Genomic DNA, 24,061 nt, shown 5'->3' on the forward strand with positions numbered 1-24,061 from the left:
TTGTTTTTTTTTTTTTTGTCTAAAAGTACATTTTTGAGGAAGGACTGATATCTTTATTTATTAATATGAGGGGATGTTTTTATAGTGGACTTTGTTTTTATAGTGGATTTCTGTTTTTCAGTTCTACAAGCCCTTTAAGAGCAGGCAGCTAAGTGCAGGTGAAGGACAACAATGGTTTGAATGGGGTAGTTACACGTTTAGGAGATGACTAAAACCCATCTCAAGTAAGGATATGTCTTGATATTGTTTATATTTTCTTAGTTTTTTTCTGGTTGCCTTTGTTCAGTTCTGTAAACAGTTTGTCAGTTCTGTCAGGTCTGTTCAGTTTTTGAATGCCATGTTTGCCATCTTGATCATTCTCAGTTTTGTCCATAAACCTAATCAGATAAAGGTGTCTTTGGTTGGTTGAGGGTGTCTCTTTTTTAAGAGATCGGGGGATGGGGTGTTGGTACAGAAAAACAAACAATATAGAATGGTTATATATGAATGCAGAATGGTTGCCAGTTCAGAAGATGTGAAATTTGTAGTAAATTAGTATAGTAAATAGTAAATTTGATGAGATGAGCATGATTCCACCATCTGAGATTTCTTTAAAGTTGTCAGAAATTGTGTTGATTTCACTTTTTATGAGACCTATATCTTTCTGGAGCACTTCCATTGTTTTTGTTTTGGGTTTGCTCTCTTTGGTTGCCCAGCACATGTGCCAGAACAGCTGGCTTTTTTCTCCCTCATCACTTGGTCTTTGTTCCAGCAGGCAATGGTTTGTTTGTTGATAAGATGCTCTTGATTCTGTTAGTGTTTGTTCCTCCCTTATCTTCATTGCCTCCCCCACAGTAAGTCAGCAAGACACCAAACAGCCTTGTCTTTGTTAGTTTTTTAAGTTTTTTTTTTTTTTTAATACTGCTAGCCCGAACATCAGGGCTGACATTCAACATTGCAGTTTGTTGATAACTACTGCGATACAACAGTATTCATTTTTCATAATCTTCAGGGATGGCTAAATTCTTGTACCTAAAAAAAGTAACATTTTGAGATTCAAAAGGGGTGTTTTCACAAGCCCTGGAATCAGCTGTACCCTACTGTCGCTGGAGTTATTCTTGTGCTTCACTCTTGTGCTACACTTCAGTTATACCTGTACAATTGTACCTCTTTGCCTGACACAGAATGCTTAATTTCTGAAAACAAGATTTAAACACATGTAAAAACCTGTTTTTGTCAAACTACAACCAAAAAATAATTACAAGCAGTTTAACTGCTGCCAGAAAAGCCTATCAGTAATTAACTACAATTTGCATACTTGGGTCTAACTAGCTTGTGGCAACGATGAATAAAGACTGAGAACACCTTCAGGAAATAAGCAGAAGGAGAAGTATCATTTCATCTGTTTCGTAGTTTAACTTTTCTATCAGGCATACTTATGGACAGCTGTAAATAGTCTGCATAAAAACGAACTCTGAAATTCACAAGTAGTACTTTGTCACCCCTGCTGAAACTCACTGATTCAAAATGGCCTTGAGCCAAAGCAGTATGCTCTGCCAACAGCTAAACACAGCCCACTGAGACTAAGACGAAAAACAAGGACAGAATGCATTGTCTAAGGTCTAAGGTACCAAAGTCTGCAGTGTTTTGTTTTTGCCTTTTGCTTTCACAGCCTTTGGTGATGTATCATTCTCTTTCAGGCAAGCGAGATGCCCAAGCTGACAGAACAGCTGGCTGGACCACTACGGCAGATGCAGGTAGATCCAAATGTGTCCGAGGTGTCCTTTTTTTTTTCCTGGAGATGTTTAGATGGCGTCTAGAAGTGGTCTGCCTCGGAAGACTATTCTCAGAGTGTGCAAACAGAGTGCTCTTGGATAAATTTTAACAAGAGCTGCTGGCTACCGAAGGCTATACCTGTGTTTGTAAAGTTGTGCACAACTGGTACGCTAGTTTGTTTTTAAACTTGCTGCTTTTAATAGTCTCTGTGGTGGCTTGAACAAACTCTGTGTGTAGTGCTGGGTGTGCACTGCGTGCCTCCATGTGTGTGTTCTGGGATGTTTTGTCATTGGATTTGGGATCCCATCTTTAGGGTGTTTTCTAGTTCCAATATTGTGCAAACGTCTGCTTCCAGGAATGTGCTAAACGAATCGCCAAGGTGTCCGCGGAGGCCAAGCTGGAGGTGGATGAGGAGACGTACCTCAACGCCTTCCGCCCCCACCTGATGGATGTGGTGTACACTTGGGCCAATGGGTCCTCGTTTTCTCAGATCTGCAAGATGACTGACGTTTTCGAAGGTAACCAGAGCTACAGACAGATTTTCAGAATCCGGCCAGGGGAGGGGGAATGCGCCTCTTGAAATGTAATTGAAATGGCTTCTTTTTGTCTTCTGGTTGAGTTTATGTATCCAGTTGTGGAAACAAGACTAACTTTTAATCCCTAATTACTTTCAGCACATTGACGTTGTACCAGAAGTACGCAAAATTAGAAACATAAAAGAATAAAATCCATATTTGAGATGTTTCAGTTCCATCAGTTCTCTTAAATTCATCACCAATCATCTTTAACAACAGATGTACTCATTTCTGAAAGGCACTAGATAAACCATGCACACTAAGCGCGAATGCTTTCCTTTTGAGCGAATCCTTGTCTTTTGTGTATGCTGCAAATGTCATTCCAATGTCATTTCAATGTCATGTGAATTCCGGAACACTGTGAACACGTGCTCCACATACATTGCAGAAAGGTGGTCTTGTTGATTGTGCACTGTTCCCGATAGCTCAGCCTCTCTCCCCCTGCTCTGTCTCCAGGGAGCATCATCCGCTGCATGAGGCGTCTGGAGGAGCTGCTGAGGCAGATGTGCCAAGCGGCCAAGGCCATCGGGAACACCGAGCTGGAGAACAAGTTCGCCGAGGGTAGGGGCCTGCTGTCCTCTGATTAAAGGGCACTCGCAGTTAACGAATCTGAGAAACGGCCAGTCTGTAACCTCGAAATTATTACATGTGTATCTATTCGGCACTTGAAGCGAAATTTTCAAGAAACGGATAAGGTTGATAAATGCCAGGAGGTCCTCCTAGTTTCATTGGGGCTGCAGTATGGAGGGACCCATGCATGGGGAAGTGTGTTCTCAGTACAGTAAAATATCAGCAAAGAGTTATTGCTTAAACGGGAATTTGTTCATGGCAAAAAAACTTATTCAAGAGGGACTGGCACAGCTCACTGCGGAGTCAGGAACAGGGAGTGCTGCCTGTCGCGAATGTTGTGCAGCTTTGCGAACCACTAGGTGCACATGTATTTGAAAATGAATGTCATAGAAAAGGCTTAAGTAGTCATATCAGTCACAGGTCAGAAGCCCTTCTAAATATGGTTCACAAATGAGTTCAGTCAGTCATACCCTTTCTGAGGGTTTTATTCAGAGCATGACCCTAATGGCAGAATCACCCTCAAATCAGTCTAAGGGTGGCCATGTTGAAAGTGCATTTAAATATTGACTGCACTGTTTGTATAGTAAGTGTTGAATTAGTGTTCTAACATATTTTCCAATGTTTTTTTTCCTCCTCCCAGGTATAACGAAAATCAAGAGGGATATTGTGTTTGCTGCCAGTCTTTATTTGTAATTTTTCTTTTTTTGTTCTGTCATGCACAGAAAGAAACCATCCTCATGCCTGTAAGACTAGACATCAGACTTTTTTTGTTTCATTTGTGTTCATAATGAGCATATTCTCCAAAAGCGCAAAAACAGCTCTGTACATAGTTTTAAAACTTTTAATAAAAAAATTCTGCATATACATTTTTTGGTTGACTTTATTAAAAAAAAAAATCAGGGAATCAATTTTTTTTTTCTTTGTGTGCATGTTAGTATATGTACATAATATTGGTGTTGTGGAGGGTACACAGGAAGCATTGGGTTGCAGGTAAAGCAGTCCAGCAAAGGCAATATTCGATATAATTACATGTCCATCCTGAGTTCTTTCAGTCTCCTTCCTGACTTGCACGTGGGTTCCAGAGCGAGTGTGGCGGTGGCTCACTCATGGGTGGTCTGCTTCAGTCTCCCATGTCTTAGTGAGTGCTCCCATAATGGTTTCCATTCGTGGGGCTCTCCTGCAGGCTGGTGTGTGGGATTTCCTCTTCCTGTTTGCTGGGTTCCACTGACTTTTTGAAGAAATCTGACACGCACAGTACCTGCGAAGGGTTGGGCGGGGTGTCAGTAGTTCCTTACATCTGCTGTAGCATAGTTATGCAACATATTTTACAAAGACAGTTGGAACACATAACTCAGTAGTGTGATTCTTGAAGGAAATTGCGAAATCTCTTGTACGAACTTTGATTCAACTAAATATTTTGATGGTGATTTTAAGCACATTCAGTATATGTATATAGTTCAGATGAACACTTATTGACCTGTTGTGCTCAAAAATATTAGAAAATTTTGTTTCAGTAGCCATAAGTAGTATTTCTAGAGCAGGTGAGAAGTCAGTGAAAGTACATAGCTGTATAACAGCAGTGTGTAATCCAGACGTTTACTCACAGTCAGTATGGCCACTATGGCTCCTTGTATCAGCCCTGTAAGGACGTCGCTCCAGTGGTGCTTGTAGTCAGACACCCTTGACAGGCCTACATACAAGGAAGACGCGATCAGGAAGAACTGGATTGTGGGCCGGAGCAGCCTCGCCCATTCCACCTGGAGTCTCGCTTGTATATAAAGCTGCCAATGGAAGAGGAAAATTTCATTGATGAGACTGCTAGCACTACGTACAAATTATGTATTGTTTTAATACTGGGGCAAGAATGCTAGACATGTAGGTGTGGAGTTGGCCGGGGAGCTCTTGTCGCGTGTTTTCGTAACGTGTGTTCCTGTTATTGGTTATCCCCCCCAACTACACAATTCTGCGCCTTGGTAGCTGCTTTGGCGACTGTGCACACTTTCTTAATTACACAGCAAAACCTGACATTGCAATGTCACATCTAGTCTGCATACTGTTGGAAGAACCAGTTAATCCAGTCGGGTAACAGTATTGCCTTTTTTTATCATTGTTTGCTTTTCTTGTAATGTCTCACTGCTTGCTTTTCAAAATATTACTGCTGTCTCATTCATCTAGCAACTGCACATGACAGTTCACAACCAATAACTGGAAGTAGCTACCTGTCTATGTGATGCAGGCACATGTAGCAATCGTTTACTTCGAAGACAAGGATCGCCTTCCGCAATTTGGCTTGAAGCAAACTTGCTTGAACTACCTCATACCAAGACATGATCTGTTCTCACACATTCTTGCATTTTCTTCTCTAGACATGCTCTGCATAGTAGCCTAGTCAGAGTAAGGCACAATGGTTTGCAGCCACATCATAAGGATGAATCAGTGTCGCTACTCTTTATCTGCATGTAAGGACGTGTGAGAGTCGAGACACTCTGCAGCTTGTGATTGCTGTGTAATTAAAGCTTAAAAGGTAGCACTTAAGCGTCATATACACAAGATTTTCCATCCACCGCCCAGATGCAAGGGCAGACAATGCGGGGAGGGAAATCATGACTCACTCATTTTTGAGGGGTGTGTTGTCTTTGTGTGTCATTTTTGCGTTCCTGGGTTCCACTGACGTGCCTCAGATCTAGGCGTATGCTGTTCAACTCACTCCCAACACCTCAAGCGCTGCTAACCTCGGAATACCTGCTAGCCCTAGAACACCTGCCATTCAACGTCGCTGGCACCACCTATGTTGTATCCACCTATGTAGTTTTTGTGTAAGGAAACTGGGACTGCTTGCCAAATGTGTGTAGTTGTTCACTAGTGTATGATGGAGGACCTAAAGTCCTGAGGTTTGTGATTTTGTTTTTCCTGGTGCCTGTGGGGAAAACAGTCACTCCCCATTAATGTTTTGTGGTGATTATACACAGACAGTTCTAGTTTGAGCTGTTAATGATATGCGATCAAGATGGCTACATTAGCTAGGCGCAAACATTGGGGAAAAAACAAAATGCATTAATCAAGCATCCACTTATTGATTACATAGAGGGGAAAATATATCAATTCATGATTAAGACATGAGAGGATGCTTTTAATGCTTTGTATGAACTTGAACAGTCTGAAGTAGCTGACGCTTGCCTTCTCCCCCTCTGTTTTTATAGTGGGAATTGAGACTCTGTGCTAGATGTGTGGTTACAGTAGGAGTTAAGTTATAACTTCCTTGATCTAATGAAAGCATTGTAGGTGAAAAACAACACACATACATGCATGCATAGCAATACTCAACAGAGACAGTTCCCTCAAAAAAACAATGTGCTTTCTTTAACGTAAATGCCACTGGGGTCCCACCCTGATATAAAAAGGTATTTACTCAGAGCTAAACCGTCACGGGTCAAACCAAAGCACCCGCGCTTACACTGTGCAGTGAATGAATTCTTTCAGAGTACTCATAAAAATGTGGTTGCAGTAATGTTGTCGCTTCTGTTGGCCCTGCACAAGATTAATAAGCCTGACTGCTTGCTCTTGGTTTAAAAATTTTAAGAAACACTGGCTAAGCAGTTTAAATGCTTGTTTTTGGGGCCTCAAACTGGGAAGATAAAAGGTAAAGATTTATGTATGTTGGACCTGAAACATGTCTGAACGGTAAGTCACCAGACACATCTACACCTCAGCACTTGCTGCCGACCTCACGGTCGACACCCCTTGCCCCATCGGCTTTTCATCTGACTCCAGAGCCGCGCCAGAAGCAGCGCCAAAAAAGCCTTTCCCTCCCTCCCCCAGAATAATCATCTGCACATTGCTGCTGTGATGTGGTCAGGCTGCGTGAGCAACGCCAGTTCCTGTAAATGAGGGAACTTGTTCTTTATTTAGACTGCTGTAAGGAACACCTGAGTGCTGTGGGCTCATTAGTCAGGAACATATAATCTACAATGGGAGGAAGGGTAACACTTTGGAAGGAACATGCAACTGATTGAAAATGTTAGGTTATTTTTATGCTTCCTGAAAATCATTTATCAAAACTGCTCATTGCTGATTGATTCCATATTACAAAATGACTCAAACGCAGCATGACCGAGTATTGAAACAAGATAAATATAAAATTTGGGGAAATGATGTCATGTGAGCAGATGGAATGTGGCATGAGCAGATTAAAATTTTTTTTAACTAAACAGCAAATTATATTCCTTCCTCCAAATGTAACACATTAAACGATTAATCTCAAAACCCTGCTTTAGTATTATGGTTAAATCCCTGACTGTAGATGCAAGTGTTTATAGACTGCCCTACATGCAAATGATGTTGATGTATACAAATTTCTTTCTTTGAAGTACCATATCCTTTCATTTTGTTCTGCGTAACGTTAGCCAAAGGGGCTTTTCAAAAGACAACGCTTACAGTAGTCATATGTACTCATATATAGTATTTCATTGCTCCACTCCCACAAGCAAATTCTCTCATGTTCTCAAATCATAATCATAAAGGATGTCAGAAAAAAAGGTCAGTCACTCCCCTGTCATTGTTCAACAGATTCTCATCACATATATTCGCATACTTACTGCAAGGAACAGCATGCAGTACATAGAGAACGAGGAGTGTCCAGAATAGAAGGAGAGCCTGCACAACAAAGGACAATGGCAACATGAGATCATTCAGCCCCTTTGAACTCAAAGAGGTGCCACACAATGGCTGCACCCTGTCATTGTAGGCCGGTGTTTTCACACTCATTGTCCAGCTGAATGCACAGGCGCACACACCAAGGTCCTGGCTGTTAAACCTTGACAGATGCCCATTGATGTATGTTTTCCAGCACTAACTATAGGGGCTGTCAGAACAGCACAGGGGATTACACCCTGGATTTACTGCCTTCCTGTTTGGTGGGTACATCCCCGGAGCTAGGCTACGAATAAACACACAGAGAGCTTTCACAACGAATCACCAAATTAAAACTAAATTAAACCGTGTCTATAGGCTATGGATGGGGGGGGTTAGGGATTATATCAAAAACCAGTTTTTCACTTAGGTCAAGATTAAAATGTGAACAACACCAGGCCTCAGAGGTAAACACAACTTGGGAACAAATACCATTATATGTAATCTGGTTAAATTTGACTTGATTCTATATTCAATATAGGATACAGGACAAGAAGGCTAGGAGTGTCTCAACATAAAGAGACATTTCTGTCTTGGGTAGAGATTTGTACGTAATTGAGGTACAGTGCCATGAGCAACAGATCAACTTTGTACTGTTGGTATGTCCTCAAAGAAAGGTCAGGACAATCCTGTCATAAAACACTGAGAAAACTCTCTGAAATATGATGTAATCAAAATCCTTACATTTATTTCTGCCATCAGAAGGGGAATTTCTATGAAATATGTTCTTCATCCTGTATATAATAATTAATGTATGTATTTAATTGTGTTTCTTTATGTAAGGAGGGAATTCTGTGTGTAAATGTATTAAACTTCAGCATGTCTACTAAACTGTTCATAAAATGTTAAATGGCAGCTCACCTGGCCTCGTCAACCATTGTCTTATCCCCTGTGCAGGTGAAGTTCTCAATGTAGCCACCTGATTTGCAGTCAATGCGATCCCACACGGGCTTGCACACGTCCAGGAAGTGGGGCCTCAGCCGCCCAATCGAGTATTTGGCGATGTCGGTCAGCGACTGGCTGACGGCCGCGCCGAACAGAAAGGTGCCCACGGCCTTATAGACGCAGGCCACATAGTTATTCCTGACAGATGACTTGGACTTGATGCGTTTTAAATACACTGAAAGGCACTCTCCAAACACCATCTGTCAAAAAAGATACACAGACAAGCGAGTTAATAAAGTGATGAATTCTGCTTGGATTGCCTAGTGTCATGGCAAAACCTTTTTTGTGCTTTTTCCCATTTGCAGCCCTGTTTTTTGAATTGCCAGTTGGCTAACCACAACATCCTCTGCACTTACACAAGGGCACTGAGGCAATCCCCTGTTACAACACAATACAAGTCACTAACTATGTGTATGCAATTTATTGTGACAAAAATTTGCACGTATTTGCACTAAATATTTGTGTGATTGCATATATTTAGTGATTATGTATGTCAATGATTGATGTATGGTTATAAAAGCAAGAGCAAATCCCTGGTCTAGGAGCAGTGCTGAGTAAATTCAACCAAATATAATGATAAAAAATACAATTAAATATAATATAGTCTACACTGTACAGTTAATGTAGACTATCTTGATTAAAAATGAAATAATGGAGTAACTGCTACAACCCCTGGCAAAATTTATGGAATCGCCACACTTAGAAGATGTTCACCCAGCTTTTTTACTTCGTAGCAAATAAACAAATCACAGATATGACTCAAAACAATTTTTGTTGAATAGCTGAACATTCTGGCTTCGTGAAACATACCTCAAACAAATTAAATTAAATTATTTGAATTAATGGCATATATTTTTCCAAATCAAGTAGAGGAGAAAAATATGGAATCACTCAATGTTGAGGAAAAAATGATGGAATCACCTTGTAATTTGCATTTCTAAAATCAACATCAACAAAAAAAAAAAATCACAATTAGTACTTTGTTGCTCCTCTTTTATGATGACCTTTTATGATGACCTGAATTCTTTGAGGCATGGACTTCACTAATGAAAAACAATATTCTCCATCAAGCTGGTTCTCGAATTTTTTGGACCCAACTTTCTTGAACAAACTTTCTCGAATAGCAGCTGACAGATTGGTTTTGCAGGATGGAACCATGTCATAGACCATTTTTTTTATTTATTTCCAACTTGGCTTCTTCTGTGGTCTACCCGTATGTTTTCCTTTTATAACCTTCCCATTTTGTTTATACTTGCACCAAATTTTAGACACAGCTGACTGGGAACAACCAACATCTTTTGCCACACTCTGTGTTGGATTTCCTTCTTGAAGGAGTTTTATAATCCTTTGCATGGTTTCAATTGACAACTCTCTTGTTGGGGCCATGTTTCCTTTCAATTAGCCAAGTTCAACAGCTCGTTAAGGTCTGCAAGCATTCTCTCGTAACTGCAGGCTAATTTGCATTTTTATACTTGTGCCGGTATTTGTTTTAGAAATGCAAATTACAAGGTGATTCCATCATTTTTTCCTCAACATTGAGTGATTCCATCATTTTTTCCTCTACTGGATTTGGAAAAATTTATGCCATTAATTAAAATAATTTAATTTAATTTGTTTGAGGTATGTTTCACAAAGCCAGAACATTCAGCTATTCAACAAAAATTGTTTTGTGTCATATCTGTGATTTGTTTATTTGCTACGAACTAAAAACACTGGGTGAACATCTTCTAAGTGTGGTGATTCCATAATTTTTGCCAGGGGTTGTATGGTAACACAGCAAGCAATTACTTCATAGCTTTCAATAAATAAGCAGCTTTTTCCACACAGCTACACATTTATAAGACAGGACATAGATACCCTACATTCTATAGAATGAGACAGTATAAAATGTGTCCTCTCTTTCAGTGAAAGGACTATCACCAACATGAGGAAAATTAACATATGGAGTATATATTGTGTAACACTGAACAGATAATTATTTAGCAGGATTAGATGATCGGCATGTTGGCAACTATAATGCCAATGTCGTGTAAGACTTACTGCACTGAAATGCATTTGTCTGAAAAGGGAAGCAAGTTTAAGGAACAAAAATATGTTCCTATACAACTGATATTTAACACGTCTAACTGAAAATTAAAATTGACTTCTCTCTGAATTACAGTAAGTCCAGGTAAATGAACCCCATGGAAAGGCTGGTTGCATGCACCAAGTCAGTGATCTTCACAAGGCTGATTTACAAATACTTGGAATAATACAGCTTTTTCTATTCCACACTGTTGAATGTTACAATGACATCCATTTCTGTAATCCTGCTTTAGAAGTGGTCATGCACATTTGTTTACAAAAGGAAAGCATTTTGACTGAATTTCAAATTCAAAACAAAAATGTGTTTGTTCTATCTATGGTGTGTCTGTTTTTCATATGGGCAAACTTGTTAAGAGACATGCAACAAAGACAGTCACACCAGTATAAATCACCACTGGCAAAATCATTTCCACAACAGCAAATAAACCAGAGAGACAGAGACAGAGAGAGAGAGAGTGTCATTAGGTCCCAATATAAAAATATAAAAAGATCACTTACAGAAAGCACTGTAAGAGGAATCATTATTCCACCCAATAACTGATAGGATATGGTGTCTTCTTTAAGGGGGTACCTGATGGAGTCATCGTTACAGAAAAATCCTCGTTTGAAAGGATTGTGGCGGGGGGTGAGAATTGCAAATGGGAGTCCAGCTAGCAAAAGGAAAGATACAATTGCAAACAGTTATTAGATTTATTAGCACTGCAGAACCACAAAAGATGCATTTCTGTTAAAGAATACACCAGGAGCACTGAGAAACACACCCTTCCTCACATTATCACAGTTTAAAGGTTAATTTAATCATGGTTAGTTAACATACAGGAACTCTCCCTTGCATAGGGAAAAATGAGGATGGGGACAGTGGAGTGTTGTGATAATTAGATCACAGCACATATGATAAAAGACTGGTTCAAATCAATAGTCATAGACACTTTTGCTGTACCCATGAGCAGGGCTCTTTATATCAAACATTCCAGTAACAGTCCATCCCTGTAAAGGGATATACACAGTATGACTCTGCAAGCACTGTTTTTTGCCAAGGGTACAGTCTTTTGCTGTGTGGAAAAAAACATAATTCCCACAATAATCCAGTCAATGTCAATCCAATATTTGATCACCTTATAGAAAAAAGTTGTTGTTTTGATTATGTTAAATTAGTCAAGCGCAATTACTTCTACAATCCTCTTATTCTTCAATGCATAAAACAATTCAGACCTATGCAAAATGTGAACACCAGAATAACTACCACTTGGTGACATACTGCACAATTCATGTTACGTGTTTCCTGAGATCAAAACTTAAGAAATAACAACAAAATAACAGAATGGCATAAAATAACAAAACATTAAAATGCTGCATGTCCCCGCACCTGGTGAACGAAGGACATGGTTTAAGAAGAAGTGAAGTTCAATCAGTTAATTAACATAACATTTATGTAGTACATTTCAAAAGTATTGTCAGAAAGCACTACACAGAGAGCATTTTTCCAGAGGGAATTTCCTTTATGACATCTAGTGTATAACTGGAAACTTAATAAAGAGTAGTCTCCACTACAAACATGTAATAAAACAAATTATGTTTTTGCTAGAGATTTGCAATAATACTGTTATTAAAGTTACTTTCTCATGTATTCTTTGTGCAGTGAGTCATACAGTAATTACAACTGAAAGTAAATGTAGACTTTGGAAAGGCACATTTTCCTATAGCACTGCAATTTTTTTTTTTTTTTTTTTTTGTTTTTACCAGAGCAGAACGTGACTATGGTTGCTCTGTATCCAGGGTTAATGTCTGGCCTCAGAATATCAAAGGATCTGGACTCTGTCCAGGTTTTTTCAGCATCTACTGTGGTTGAGATTCAGACCACCAGGCCTATGTCAAACTGATCCAGAAGTGACAATGGAAACAGCTAGTTCCATATTCTCAAAAACAGAGCAACTGTGTGCTAGTGGTAACACGTAATTAAAAGCATAAAATGCACAATTAATTCTACATTGAGCTGCTGAGGCCTTTATGTTTCCTAGTGTTCACACTGCTGTTCAGTTTGTGTCTAAGAGAAAACACAACCTTTGTAAATTAGGCTTGAAACTTCAAAATTTTTAAATGTAAACTTAGATCTTGTGAAACCTGTAATGAAAGGAAGCTTTTTTTGTTTAAAAAAATGTAATATTCATTCAACCAGTAATTATCGCTGGTTTGACTGCTGCTTATGGTTATCTGAAAACCCAGATTGTGAACACCCTTAAAGAATGGTCAGACTGGTGTCTGAAAGACTGCTCCCCCTGCATGACCTTCGATGACACGGAAGACCTGGGATTTTGCTACAGCACGAGCAAGCAATGGAGGGGGTGGGGTGTGTGTGTGTGTGTGTGTGTGTGTGGTGCTACCTTGAGAACACACAGATGGATGCAAATCTAAATGCAAACTGACACTGAGGCCAAAGGTGCTTTGACTGAACAACAAAAACACAAGTTTCTCCTTTATTTGTTTATCTGGTGATCCTACCAAGGAAAGCACATTTTCATAAACACACCATCACAAAAGGAGGGATTGTTAACCCAGACAGCACCGTATTGACTCACAGGATTTTTCTGAGCTGTTACTAAACTTGTAAAAAATTCCATGTATTCATAATGCCTAAAACTACTGGCTTCTCACAAAGACGCCTCTCAATATCAATGTTCACCAACAAAAACAGACAAAAAGCGATAACATTAAACTCTACCTCGACAGATGAGATAGGCTTGAAGGTATTTGGTTTCCTCAAGTAACTAAATCAAAAAGAATGATAAAAGGACAAAGATATCCTTTAACGTCTCATTAGAGCATTAGTTCAGTCAGGCTACTTCATGTGCTTTACCGCATCAAGTTTCTTGACTCAGCAATGTTTCAGTCCAGAGCCAAGCCAAACAGTTTGGAACATTTGCATGAAGTAGATTGATTCTGTGGCATCGCCTGCTGCAACTTGTACAGTCCTATTTGTATAAAGACTTATTATGAACATTTATACAACAGTATTTCTTAAGCAGGAAAAGTCCATTGTATACAACTCAGAAAAGAACAATTTGGACAACGTGGCCTATAAAAATAATATGAGTACTTCTCTAGTAAACTAAACGCATCAGAAGACATAATAAATGTAAAATGTGTTGGCCTCAGTTTTATTTGCATTCCAAAACCCACACTATCCAAACAACCATATTGCATCAAGGTCAATGATCTCTACTGATAAATTTCAGTATTGCCAGTAAACCCCCTGCTCACACTACACAAATCTTGGCTTCCCGCCACTGTAGTTCACAATAACATAAAAAAAAATCATTTAAAATCATTTAATCATTTAAAACTGAAAATGGGTTGAAGTGTGCAACATCATTTCCCACTCCATCTTGGTCCGAACATCCCTACTGTTACAATTCAAAGTCCCTAACCATTTGTCCCTGAAGAACAACAGAATCAGTGAATAGCAGAATGTACTGTCATTACAACAGGCATAGAGTAAAAGTCTTGTTTTTTTTGTTTTCCGAATGGAATTCCTAACTAAGGAGTTACACAAATGTAAACATTTTCAACGTTTACTGAACATTCCAAGACAAATTTTTAATGTTTTTAATTGGTATAATAAAAAGATATGGACCATCTGGTCTGAACTATACTTTTTTCAGTGCCACAGTATTGTTAAAATCCTTTACATTTCAAAATAAAATCAGATCCAGAGATATAATACGCACCTTGGTCAAGGTCTGTAACATTTCAGTTATTGTTTGTTGCAATCTTACCATGTATAGAATGAGACCATGTTTCAATTTCCATCTTTATTATTTCAATTACAGTAGGTTTAGAGTCTCTTAAAGGAAACCACTAAAATGTAACTCAGTAAGAGTAATGTAAGACAATTTATCCATTACATGTATGAAATCTGTCATAAGGAACACACTTTCAGATGTTCATGAATTCTGTTGATGTATTTAAAGAGGTCTACTGGTCTGGGTCCAAAAATATATTTGTTCAGCAAATTTTAGTCCAGTAATTTGTCATGCCAGCAAATTTCTTTCTGTCCCTATTTGCGAGACAAGTACCATTTACCCCTGCTCTTTCATTGCTATAAAAGAGAGCTCACTCACCATGTTTGATCCCTGTATCTGCTATTCCTCATGCAAAACTAACACTGAAGCCATGCTAATCTCGGTCTGTTTATTGATAACTTAGTGAAAAGCTAGAACAAGCGAGCATTAAATGTTGTTAAAAAAACAAAGCCTAATGCATTGGGTTGCCATATGATTACAGAAATGAAATATGTACAGTAATATCAGATGGGTGCACTGTGAGGCTGTTTCTAAAAGTTGCTCTGTGATTTCACAGGTAGGAGTTTTCCTCTCAAAATGGCAGCTTCCAAATCAACATGTGGCCAGCCATTTCTCTGATTACGGGATCACGACAAAATACTCTTGGTGGTATGAACTGCACTGCAACACTACTGAAACATATCACCAGGGAAAATTCTTTTGGTTGAAGATGTAGCCTTTTATGTAGGCTGCTGCATGCCTTTGATAGCGTTAGCTTTTTAGAATATTTTAATAAATACTATGTACTACAAAATAACAAATCAACAACAGAATGCCACAAAACACAAAAATAGCACATTATATATTGAGACGTACAAATGTGAACCCTATAAACTTACTGGATTCATGGGGACCCTTTATGTGTTTTATAGCTTTAAACTTTCTCCCCTAGTGTTTGCCCGACTAAATGGGCAGTGATACGCGCAATGTGTACAACACAACAGAGGCGATATCACCATGGACACACTGTTAGTTGATGTTATTGACTGATACAATAAAAAGCTCATCAGAAATGGCTTCACTTTACACTCAAGTTACATACTGCAACCTGCAAGTCAATGGTAGATCAAAAGACCTTTCAAGGGTGAACATTCTGTAGTGAATATTTCCTTCAAAGGAATGTCAGACTGTCTCCAGCTGAAGCAACCAAACGAGACCAAACTGTACTCCCTAATGAAGAGCTGGACATCAGCTGTTGCCTGGTTTCCTGAGGCAAGGAGAATAACTAACATTAGACCAAACACAATTTTATATGTTTTACAACTGATAGAGACACAGTGTCTGCCAATACCTATTCATGCCCCTGATCAACTAGGACCAAAAAACACCACAGGAAATGTATGTACTGGATATTTCTTCTACTTGAAAAACATGTCCCCTTTAAGTTACACCCTTAAAATACAACCTTTTCTAAAGTAGCCCTTGCTATTAAGTCTAATAATATAACATTTAAAAATGTATCTAGAAACAAACTATACAATAGGTACATGTTATATTTTTGTTGCTATTTAATCAGGAGTGTAAATAAATGGACGGGACTGTATCCAAGGAACAATAGTCAAGTAGCAAAAACCAAAGTTTTAACCTGCTGACAATCTGAAAAAAACAACTGATGAGCCTTTTTTTAAAAATTAGGTTTATGGTTGGAAAAACAAAAAAATGTGCCAAGGGTCTACAGGCAGTTTCACATACAAATGTACAAACTTATAAAATGCTTATTTATATGTACCCTGATAATTATGCCCTTGTACCACTCTCTTTTTTTCCTTATTTCTACGGTGAGGACTGATGATGTGAAAAAGGAACCAGCCATACACAGCCAGTAACTTCCCGACTGAAAACTAATAAAAGCCACCTGATTGAATATAAAAATGTTCACAACAGCCAAATAATGTAAGGCCAGCATTTTGGATAGCATAGAGTTATGGATTCACTGAGCTGAATCTGTCAGCTGACCAAACCACTGCAAAAAGAAAACTTCTGTCTTGAACTAGTTTCCCCACAAAACAAAACAATGACCTTACATCCTAATTCCAATTATTTTCGGCTTTAACAACAAAAAATCTGGGTACTGTTGATGCCAATATTCCTAATTACATCCAAATGGAGGCCTACTTATACTTATGCCTCTGAGGCCCTGGTCACACCTGGTATTAACATCTTGGGTGATCCAATCACAAGTGGACAGTGCTAAGTATAGATGTGAATGCACCAAAGATGCATTTAGGATACATAGAGATCCGATCTCTCAAATCACAATCGAAGGTGGTCTGGGCCGCATATGGCCACATTCTTTTAGCAGTATGAACGCAATGCATCCTGGGCCACATTGAAGGATGGCCTACTCAACTGACGTCCTCTGCGTAGCGGAAGTACATACTGATTTGCGCGCCAACAGCGTTCACACCGGTGTGATTAGCTGCTTAGCACATAAGCTAAAACTGGTGCGATTAGAACACGAGATTGGAAAAATTCTAGATAATTTTAGCTTTGAGGTAACAGCAATTTAATGTAAAAAAAAAATAGCAAATGCTAACTGAAAGCTATGAGAAGCTAAATAACGCTAATGAAAACATAACGAACCATGTGCGCTACATAGCATGAAAAATAAGTTACGTGTGAAAGGGTTTTAAAGTGCTATAACAGGCAACAACAACAACTAGAGTTTGCAAGCTACCTCAAATGCTTCCAAGCCCCAAAGGTTTAATGCAATAAATTACATGAAAAATGGTATTATGAACAATAAATGAAGTGTTGTAGTTTACAAATAAATGTTAAGACTATTGTGGGAGTCAAGATTTACGATATCATGAATATCAAGGGGACATTCTAAAACGCTTAACGTGGCTTAATGTTCCAAAACTGAAATCAATGATCACCAAATTTCTCTCGGACATCTCTTGTCAGAAACACTTCTCCATGTCAAAAAATCAAAACCAAAATCCTAGGAGTATGGTTGTTATCTCACTACGTTTTCCTCTCCATTGACGCCCATTATAAGGAAAAAGCTTAATGTGGCTTAATGTCCCAAAACAGCGATCAATGATCACCAAATTTATCTGACATCTCACATGTCATAAACACTATGTCCTATCAAAAAAGCGTCCATACTCATAGGATTTCGGTTTTGATTTTTGACAGGTGGAAGTGTTTATGACAAGAGATATCCGGGAGAAATTTGGTGATCATTGATCGCTGTTTTGGAACATCAAGCCACGTTAAACCCTTTCAGCATGTTTATACCATGTGTGAACAAGGCCTGAGACGTACAGAGACTGGCAAGTAAGGCGGAAAGGCTGCTATCAACTTCAGCCTGAAACCTTATCTTACAAGAACAACACAAATATTTTATCACAGGCCACTATCCCAGATAGTCTACTGCCAAGCAATAAATCATTTCAAGATTAATGATTACTTAGAGTACCGGCTTTGTGTAATATTGCACTTTCAAATTAATCAAATGCTACCAGCCTTTGTAACTGACCACATAAAAACAACTACGCTATATTCGTGGGGATACCCTCCATTACAGGTAGCACATACGCCCTGTACCATGCACCACTATTCTTTGGAAAATCCATCAGTCCAGTGTCTGAAAGAACATCGCACCCTAATACGACAGAATATGACAGCCTTCTGTTTGTCATATTCACTTACAATTACAATGGCTGTGATATTTTCTAACTATACCTCACACTCTCTATACACGAGTAGAGCTCTTTGCTTTTCTGGGTGCCACATTACAAATGACAGTCATTTCTACTCATCTTATGTTATCTCATTTGCCAGACGTAGGAGTTGTCACTCACTTGGCATGACACATCTCATCCATCGTTTCCCATCTAAACTAAGGATATTCTATGTAAACTTGGAAGTTCCAAATTAGAACTGATGTGCTGTTCTGTCACCAAGCAAGCTGTTAATGAGATTAGCTATTAAAAATAACATTAGCCCCACTAACATTTTGGTGACAAGAATACATACAAGAAAATATACAAAGAATTGTTGTCATTACTAAAACATTGAGCTAGCTAGTCAGCACTCAGCATTTTTATTTCTGAATAGACTAGTTGCTGGAACCCAGCAAGCATTTGGTCATTTGTATCAGAGAATCTACAAGAAACAAATGTAACTAAAAGTTTTGCACAGATGAGACAGGGACAACTGATGCACCACTGTTTACAATGGCAAAATGTGCTGTATCAACACATCCCATTTAAATAGCTGTGATTCTTCACTTCTCCCCGTTTCCTTTGTGATGATGGTTTCAATATCTGTCTTAAAAGAGATGGACATGTCCACTCAGTCCTGAATTTTCATTCATGATACTTAATATTGTACCCAGAGGCTATGTTTTTTTTTTTCAGTGACTAACCTTCGTTCAGGCTGTAATAATGAATCACTATGCTGGCTGCGTCCGCTATGTCTGTAAGTACTGAAAAGCTTGATGGTAGCTGCCTCGTGTTACCACATGCGACCATGCCTCGGGGGAGACACACACTCACCGAAGACACAGACTACTTCAGTGACGCACTTTTATCCTTAACTTGACGTACCAGCAAAGAAATGGCATTCATCACTAGCAGACTACATGGAATGTGAGTTTTAAAAGACTTGGCTTGTGTAACTAAAAACTGCGTAGTCATTCCACATTGTTCCGCTAATGTTGGCGCAATTTATCACATTTAGAAATCATTACACATGCACCGCTAAAATGCTCTTCCTCTGCACATTTATGTATAAATGAATTAGGGCGTTTCAATCGGATGGCATAGGCAACAGACCGCTATGGTGGTTGAGCCCCATATGGTACTTTTTTTCCTTCATAATTGAGGATCCCATCCTAAATCAATTAGCAGTCACAGGTTTTCTATTTAAGGTTGGAGACTGCTTGTGTGCAGCAGTTCTCAGCACTCTCTCCATCCTGCAGAAAACAATGTGGCCACTGTGGTTTTTGTGAAGAAATACAGCTGATTCACAGAAAATGCTGCCAGTGAGAGAAAACAGTGGTGTCAAGGTACACTGACACTTTAGAATATTCTTCCTGAAGATGTTTTAAAAGAGAGTGCTGAGGCTTTATCACACAGTCAAGTAGCTATCCACATCAGAGTTCAGGCTCAAGAGAGTGGCATACAGGTATCTATGATCAGAAAGTCAGCAAACTGAACCAATGGATTGTATAGTATGTGATCTCACAGCACTACACAATTCCCTAAACTTGGCTACAACATTCCTTTTCTTTTACAGTAAGCTCCCTATAATTGCATTTTGGATAATTGCACAGAACACAGCTGGTCCTATTTTAATCTCACTGATTTAATCCTGTTATTTGCATACTCCAGTTAAGTACACACTGTCACAACAATCCTGAGAATATGCAATTATCAGGAGTTGACTATAATACAACTATACTCCACATAAACTGCAGCCTCAACTGTCTCCTTCTTCCTCACCATGTCTACTCTCCACTTTCCTGTTCCAAAATGTTTCGGGGGGTTGACAACCATATCCTAAATGTAAACCAAAAACTACAAAGTTACCCTTCAAGCACAGGTTGTAGTGCTTTCCAAATGGAACCAGCAATGCGTCTTAACAAAAACTGAGGAAATAAAATGTGTTCACATCCTAAATGGAAAGCTTTTGCAGATATTGCTAATATTATTATTATTATTATTATTATTATTATGTGATTATATGTTCATAAGGCTATAGGTGAGAGACATGTTGCAGTCTAGTACTTTTAAAGATTTTCAAACTGAGGTTGTAATATTTGCTGGGCTTGATTGGTTGCATCTGGATTATACAGCCTTTTCAGGAATCCATCTGAAATGACTAGATATAAAAATAGTGCCTCTGGTCAAGGCCACCATTCACAAGGATGCCCACATACACTTATCTTTAAATCTGCCAGATGCCAGAGTCAAGGAGTTTGTGTGCTGCGTCTTTTCTGGCAGTGTTATATTTTAATACGCACGGACTTGCAAGTCAAATGGATGACAAATCATTGAATTGTCATCATGAGAATCATGAAACCAAATATAAAATTATACTTCATTATCTGGAAATCCACAGGTTCCTATTAAGTGTTGCTCCTGGGAATATCTACATGCAGGATGCACTCCTGATAGATAAACACAGAAATCACACTGTGAAGCCATACTGACAGTTATTAAGAAAAAAAATATCATACGGTCATGGGTCATAACCCCAAATTCTAAGAGTAATTTTTTTTTTTTTTTTTTTTTTTTGCTTTCACTGTCCAGCAATTTGGTAAACATTCCCGGCTGAGAGCATGGTTACTGTAGTTCTGGTATTCTGCGAACAACTACTTTGATTCTACGGTTTGTTTCTCAAGGAAAATACGTTTATGTAAAGGAAAACAAAAGGTAAATTTCGAAACGGACACTCATTGAGGGAAAACAACATCCGTGATCTCATTACAATGTTGAAACCGGTGAGGATAATCCCACACGCACACGTTAGACGCACGGGTGCGTACACGCAGCTATAAAAACAATCACGATATGTCCTCTGTACTGATCGTATGCAGAGGAATTGGTCGTTTTCCTTTTCAGTGAAAAGATCATAATCATGTTTTATAAGATGTTTCTTTCAAAACATACAGCAAAAGATGTCCGTCAAAAACGTCAAATTTGCCCCAAGAATAAGCATGATTAATATGAGGATTTCATTGCCATTAGCAAACGTTTTAGTAATGCTCACAGTGATCTGATTTAAAAGCTGTAATGAAATTCAGCGCAGACTATGAACAAACACATTTGCCCGGATGCAGATACATTAAAAATACTAGTTGAAACAAAGGAAGAATATTACAAATCGATACAATATTCAGTATAATAGTCTAAATGTGGTATATGCTCTTATACGTTCGTACAGGGAGATAATACTAGTTTGTTCCCTTGAGTATTACGTAGTCTGTAACAAAACGCGCTTATAACAATGTACTGTATAGTTGAACTAAAATGTAAATTAAATGTTTACAGTGAAACATAAGGGGAGCATTCAAATCAACCAATGAAACATGATCTGTCCCTATCTTGACATTAGACAATTACAGAAATAGTAGCCTACGAAGCATACACGGCCTGAGAGGTACACAATTTACATACACCCAAATGCACTGTATCGCCAGACTAGATACATACCAAGTGCAAGGCAGAATATGTCAAGGAGAACGCAGAGAATTCCCCCCTTTTCAAACATCTTTGGTGTCCGGACTCAAGTTTCTTACTAGCTAACTAAATAAACGAATCCTCGGGTGGTGAAGGCTTATATTCGCCGGTCCCTTCGCTGCGTCTCCTTCTACGAGTCAGTCGAATACAGATTGACGGTCGCATTAAAAAAAAAGCAAGAAAATAAAAACTGAACGATAGTCAAAAATGAAAAAGCAAGATAAAATGCACAGAGAGGACGCAATGGCGAATGATAGTCGTAGCCCTCCGAATCATTCCAGCAGCCTTCAAAAAATAAATGTTAAAAAAAAAATGCAATCAAAGGTATTCGACCTTCACGCAAGTGAACCTGACACACTGCAACTGTCTCATCTAAGCATCGGTTTCCGCTATTGTTTCATAGTTCCCAAAATGTGGTCAGAGCGATGAGCACCGTGAGATGTCATGTTGGGTTCACACGGATGAGACGAAGGACCTATCGCGTGCCTGCCAGTACAGTACGAAACCCCTCGCCATGTCAAAATCGCTCCACCTTCCACCCGGGGCCCGGGCCAGATCATTGCACAAGTCACTCCTCCGTTACGTCACCGCCTCCATAAAAGGACGTTCGCCGGCGCAAAGGTGAAAGCTGTCAACACACTTTACTGAAGTCTTCGCCTGCGGGCGTTTAAACGGGTAGAAGGACGACTGTGATTTGCAGGAGGATTTATATCTGACAAATTTGTAAACTCTACGTGAACACCACGTATAGGAAAGTCCTAGAGAAATTTGTCGATAAATACAGGAGCAGTTCGTTTTTTTTTTCAGGTGAATTGTCAGTTGTAGGGTTGTTAATATTGAAAACTACTACTAATGTTGATGTTGATTTTACTGTAGTTATAAGTATTGTTGTCATTGCCATTGATTTCTGATCTCAAACATCTTATGTGGTCAACGTGAAAATACTGTAATGATACAGTGGCTTTTATGCATGCATGTAAAATGTCTTTATCTCCTAAATATTACTTTGACACACGGAGGCAGTGGCGACAGCTTTGGCATTAGCAGTAGACCTACGTGGTGGTAGCCGTTCTCTGTCACCTGAAGCAAAACTTGAACATAAGGCTTCATTAGCGTATTCTCGCTAATATTGTTGTTTAGAAGCTATGCCGAAGTGAGTCAAATAACATACGCGTTAAAATACATGTGAGATTGTACTGTAAATTAGACTGATTGGCTAAGATGTCTCTTAATGCCACCCAAAGAAAATAAATCGACACATAATCGTGTTTCTACAGATTTCAGGCTGCCATTGATGAAGTAATCGCAAAATATTTAATCCAACATAATTATTAATGAATTTATATAAAAAAATAATTATGAACGATAATGAATATGAACATATTTATCGCATAGTTACATACTGCATTGTTATATCTACTACTGTTACAGTCTTGCCAAGTATTTTTCCTCTACCGTGCAGGCCGTTTATTATTACAGAGAAGGGCAAAGCAACAGTCACACACTGCCCTCTGCTGAATGACTGTGGTACTCCAACGCAGATGAATCCTCTACAAGATTAGTCCATTGTTTAATAAATACTTACGAACATCTGAAGATTTTAAGAAGACTGCTTGTTTTAAATGACGAAGTAGGGCATTATGAAATGTGTGTAGCCTAATAATTGTGTATCACACCCAAAATGATCTCATCAGTATAAAAACATGCACCCTTTAACCCTGTATTCCATCAGAAATCTGTATTGTTACGGTTATGTTTGCATTATTTACATAGTGAGTTTTACAAATGTCAATTTTTATATATTTGAACTGAAATTGAATCATGTGTTAAAATACATTACTTGCCCCACACCACTGGACCATCTAAATCATTAAATAGGAGCCCAGCAGTATGGTTGGATATGAAAACCCTGACCTCTGTCCTCAGCTTCTGTTGGATGGGAAGAACCTCTCCATAGTCCCACCATTGGCCATCCCTTCAGTTGCCTGTCAGTTTTTAGACTAGACTGTAGTGAATGGGTTGTTTGCTGCTTGGTTTCATTTCCTCTGTTTTCCAGGGTGTCATTCAGTTGCCTTTACAGGGATTTATTTTCCAGTTTTCCCTGTTTGGTTATGATTTTTATGTTATTTTATTCAACCTGAAAAACATTTCTCTTTTCAGTCCTTTAAAATTGTATGCAGTGTAATGTAATTACCAAAATGTTAATTTGTCCTGTACACTTTTATCTCCATGTTGTAGTTTCTGTCCCTTGCCTGTGTTTACAGCCTCTACAGCCTAAGATTTTAAAAATCATGTGATTAGACTAAACATACCGTGTTTGGTTTACAAATAAGAAATGCTATCACAAAACATGCCCCTAAGACTAGAAAAAACAATTCTGGTTATTGGACAAGTTTTTTAGAAAGGCAAA

General features: G+C 38.7%; 2 protein-coding genes across 2 annotated transcripts in view; one reads left to right on the forward strand and one right to left on the reverse strand.

Annotated features, from left to right (window-relative positions):
- Nucleotides 1–3,672, forward strand: part of mtrex (Mtr4 exosome RNA helicase) — a 28,756-nt gene extending 25,084 nt beyond the window's left edge. Inside the window, exons 24-27 of the mRNA XM_036526134.1 lie at nucleotides 1,680–1,736; nucleotides 2,111–2,273; nucleotides 2,787–2,891; nucleotides 3,541–3,672. Of these exons, the coding sequence (XP_036382027.1) occupies nucleotides 1,680–1,736; nucleotides 2,111–2,273; nucleotides 2,787–2,891; nucleotides 3,541–3,593 (378 nt within the window). The 3' untranslated portion in view covers nucleotides 3,594–3,672. The remainder of the gene's footprint in view (nucleotides 1–1,679; nucleotides 1,737–2,110; nucleotides 2,274–2,786; nucleotides 2,892–3,540) is intronic.
- Nucleotides 3,673–3,805: 133 nt separating this feature from the next.
- Nucleotides 3,806–22,173, reverse strand: LOC118776061 (phospholipid phosphatase 1-like). The gene is made up of 6 exons (XM_036526135.1): nucleotides 21,625–22,173; nucleotides 11,118–11,269; nucleotides 8,451–8,734; nucleotides 7,496–7,553; nucleotides 4,505–4,681; nucleotides 3,806–4,158 (listed from the first exon to the last, which is right to left on the reverse strand). Exons 1-6 carry the CDS (start codon nucleotides 21,680–21,682, stop codon nucleotides 4,036–4,038), a joined length of 852 nt encoding a protein of 283 aa, XP_036382028.1. The 5' UTR covers nucleotides 21,683–22,173; the 3' UTR covers nucleotides 3,806–4,035.
- Between the last annotated feature and the right edge of the window lie 1,888 nt (nucleotides 22,174–24,061).

This window comes from Megalops cyprinoides, chromosome 4 (assembly GCF_013368585.1).
Source record: "Megalops cyprinoides isolate fMegCyp1 chromosome 4, fMegCyp1.pri, whole genome shotgun sequence".
In the NCBI taxonomy this organism is placed as follows: domain Eukaryota; kingdom Metazoa; phylum Chordata; class Actinopteri; order Elopiformes; family Megalopidae; genus Megalops; species Megalops cyprinoides.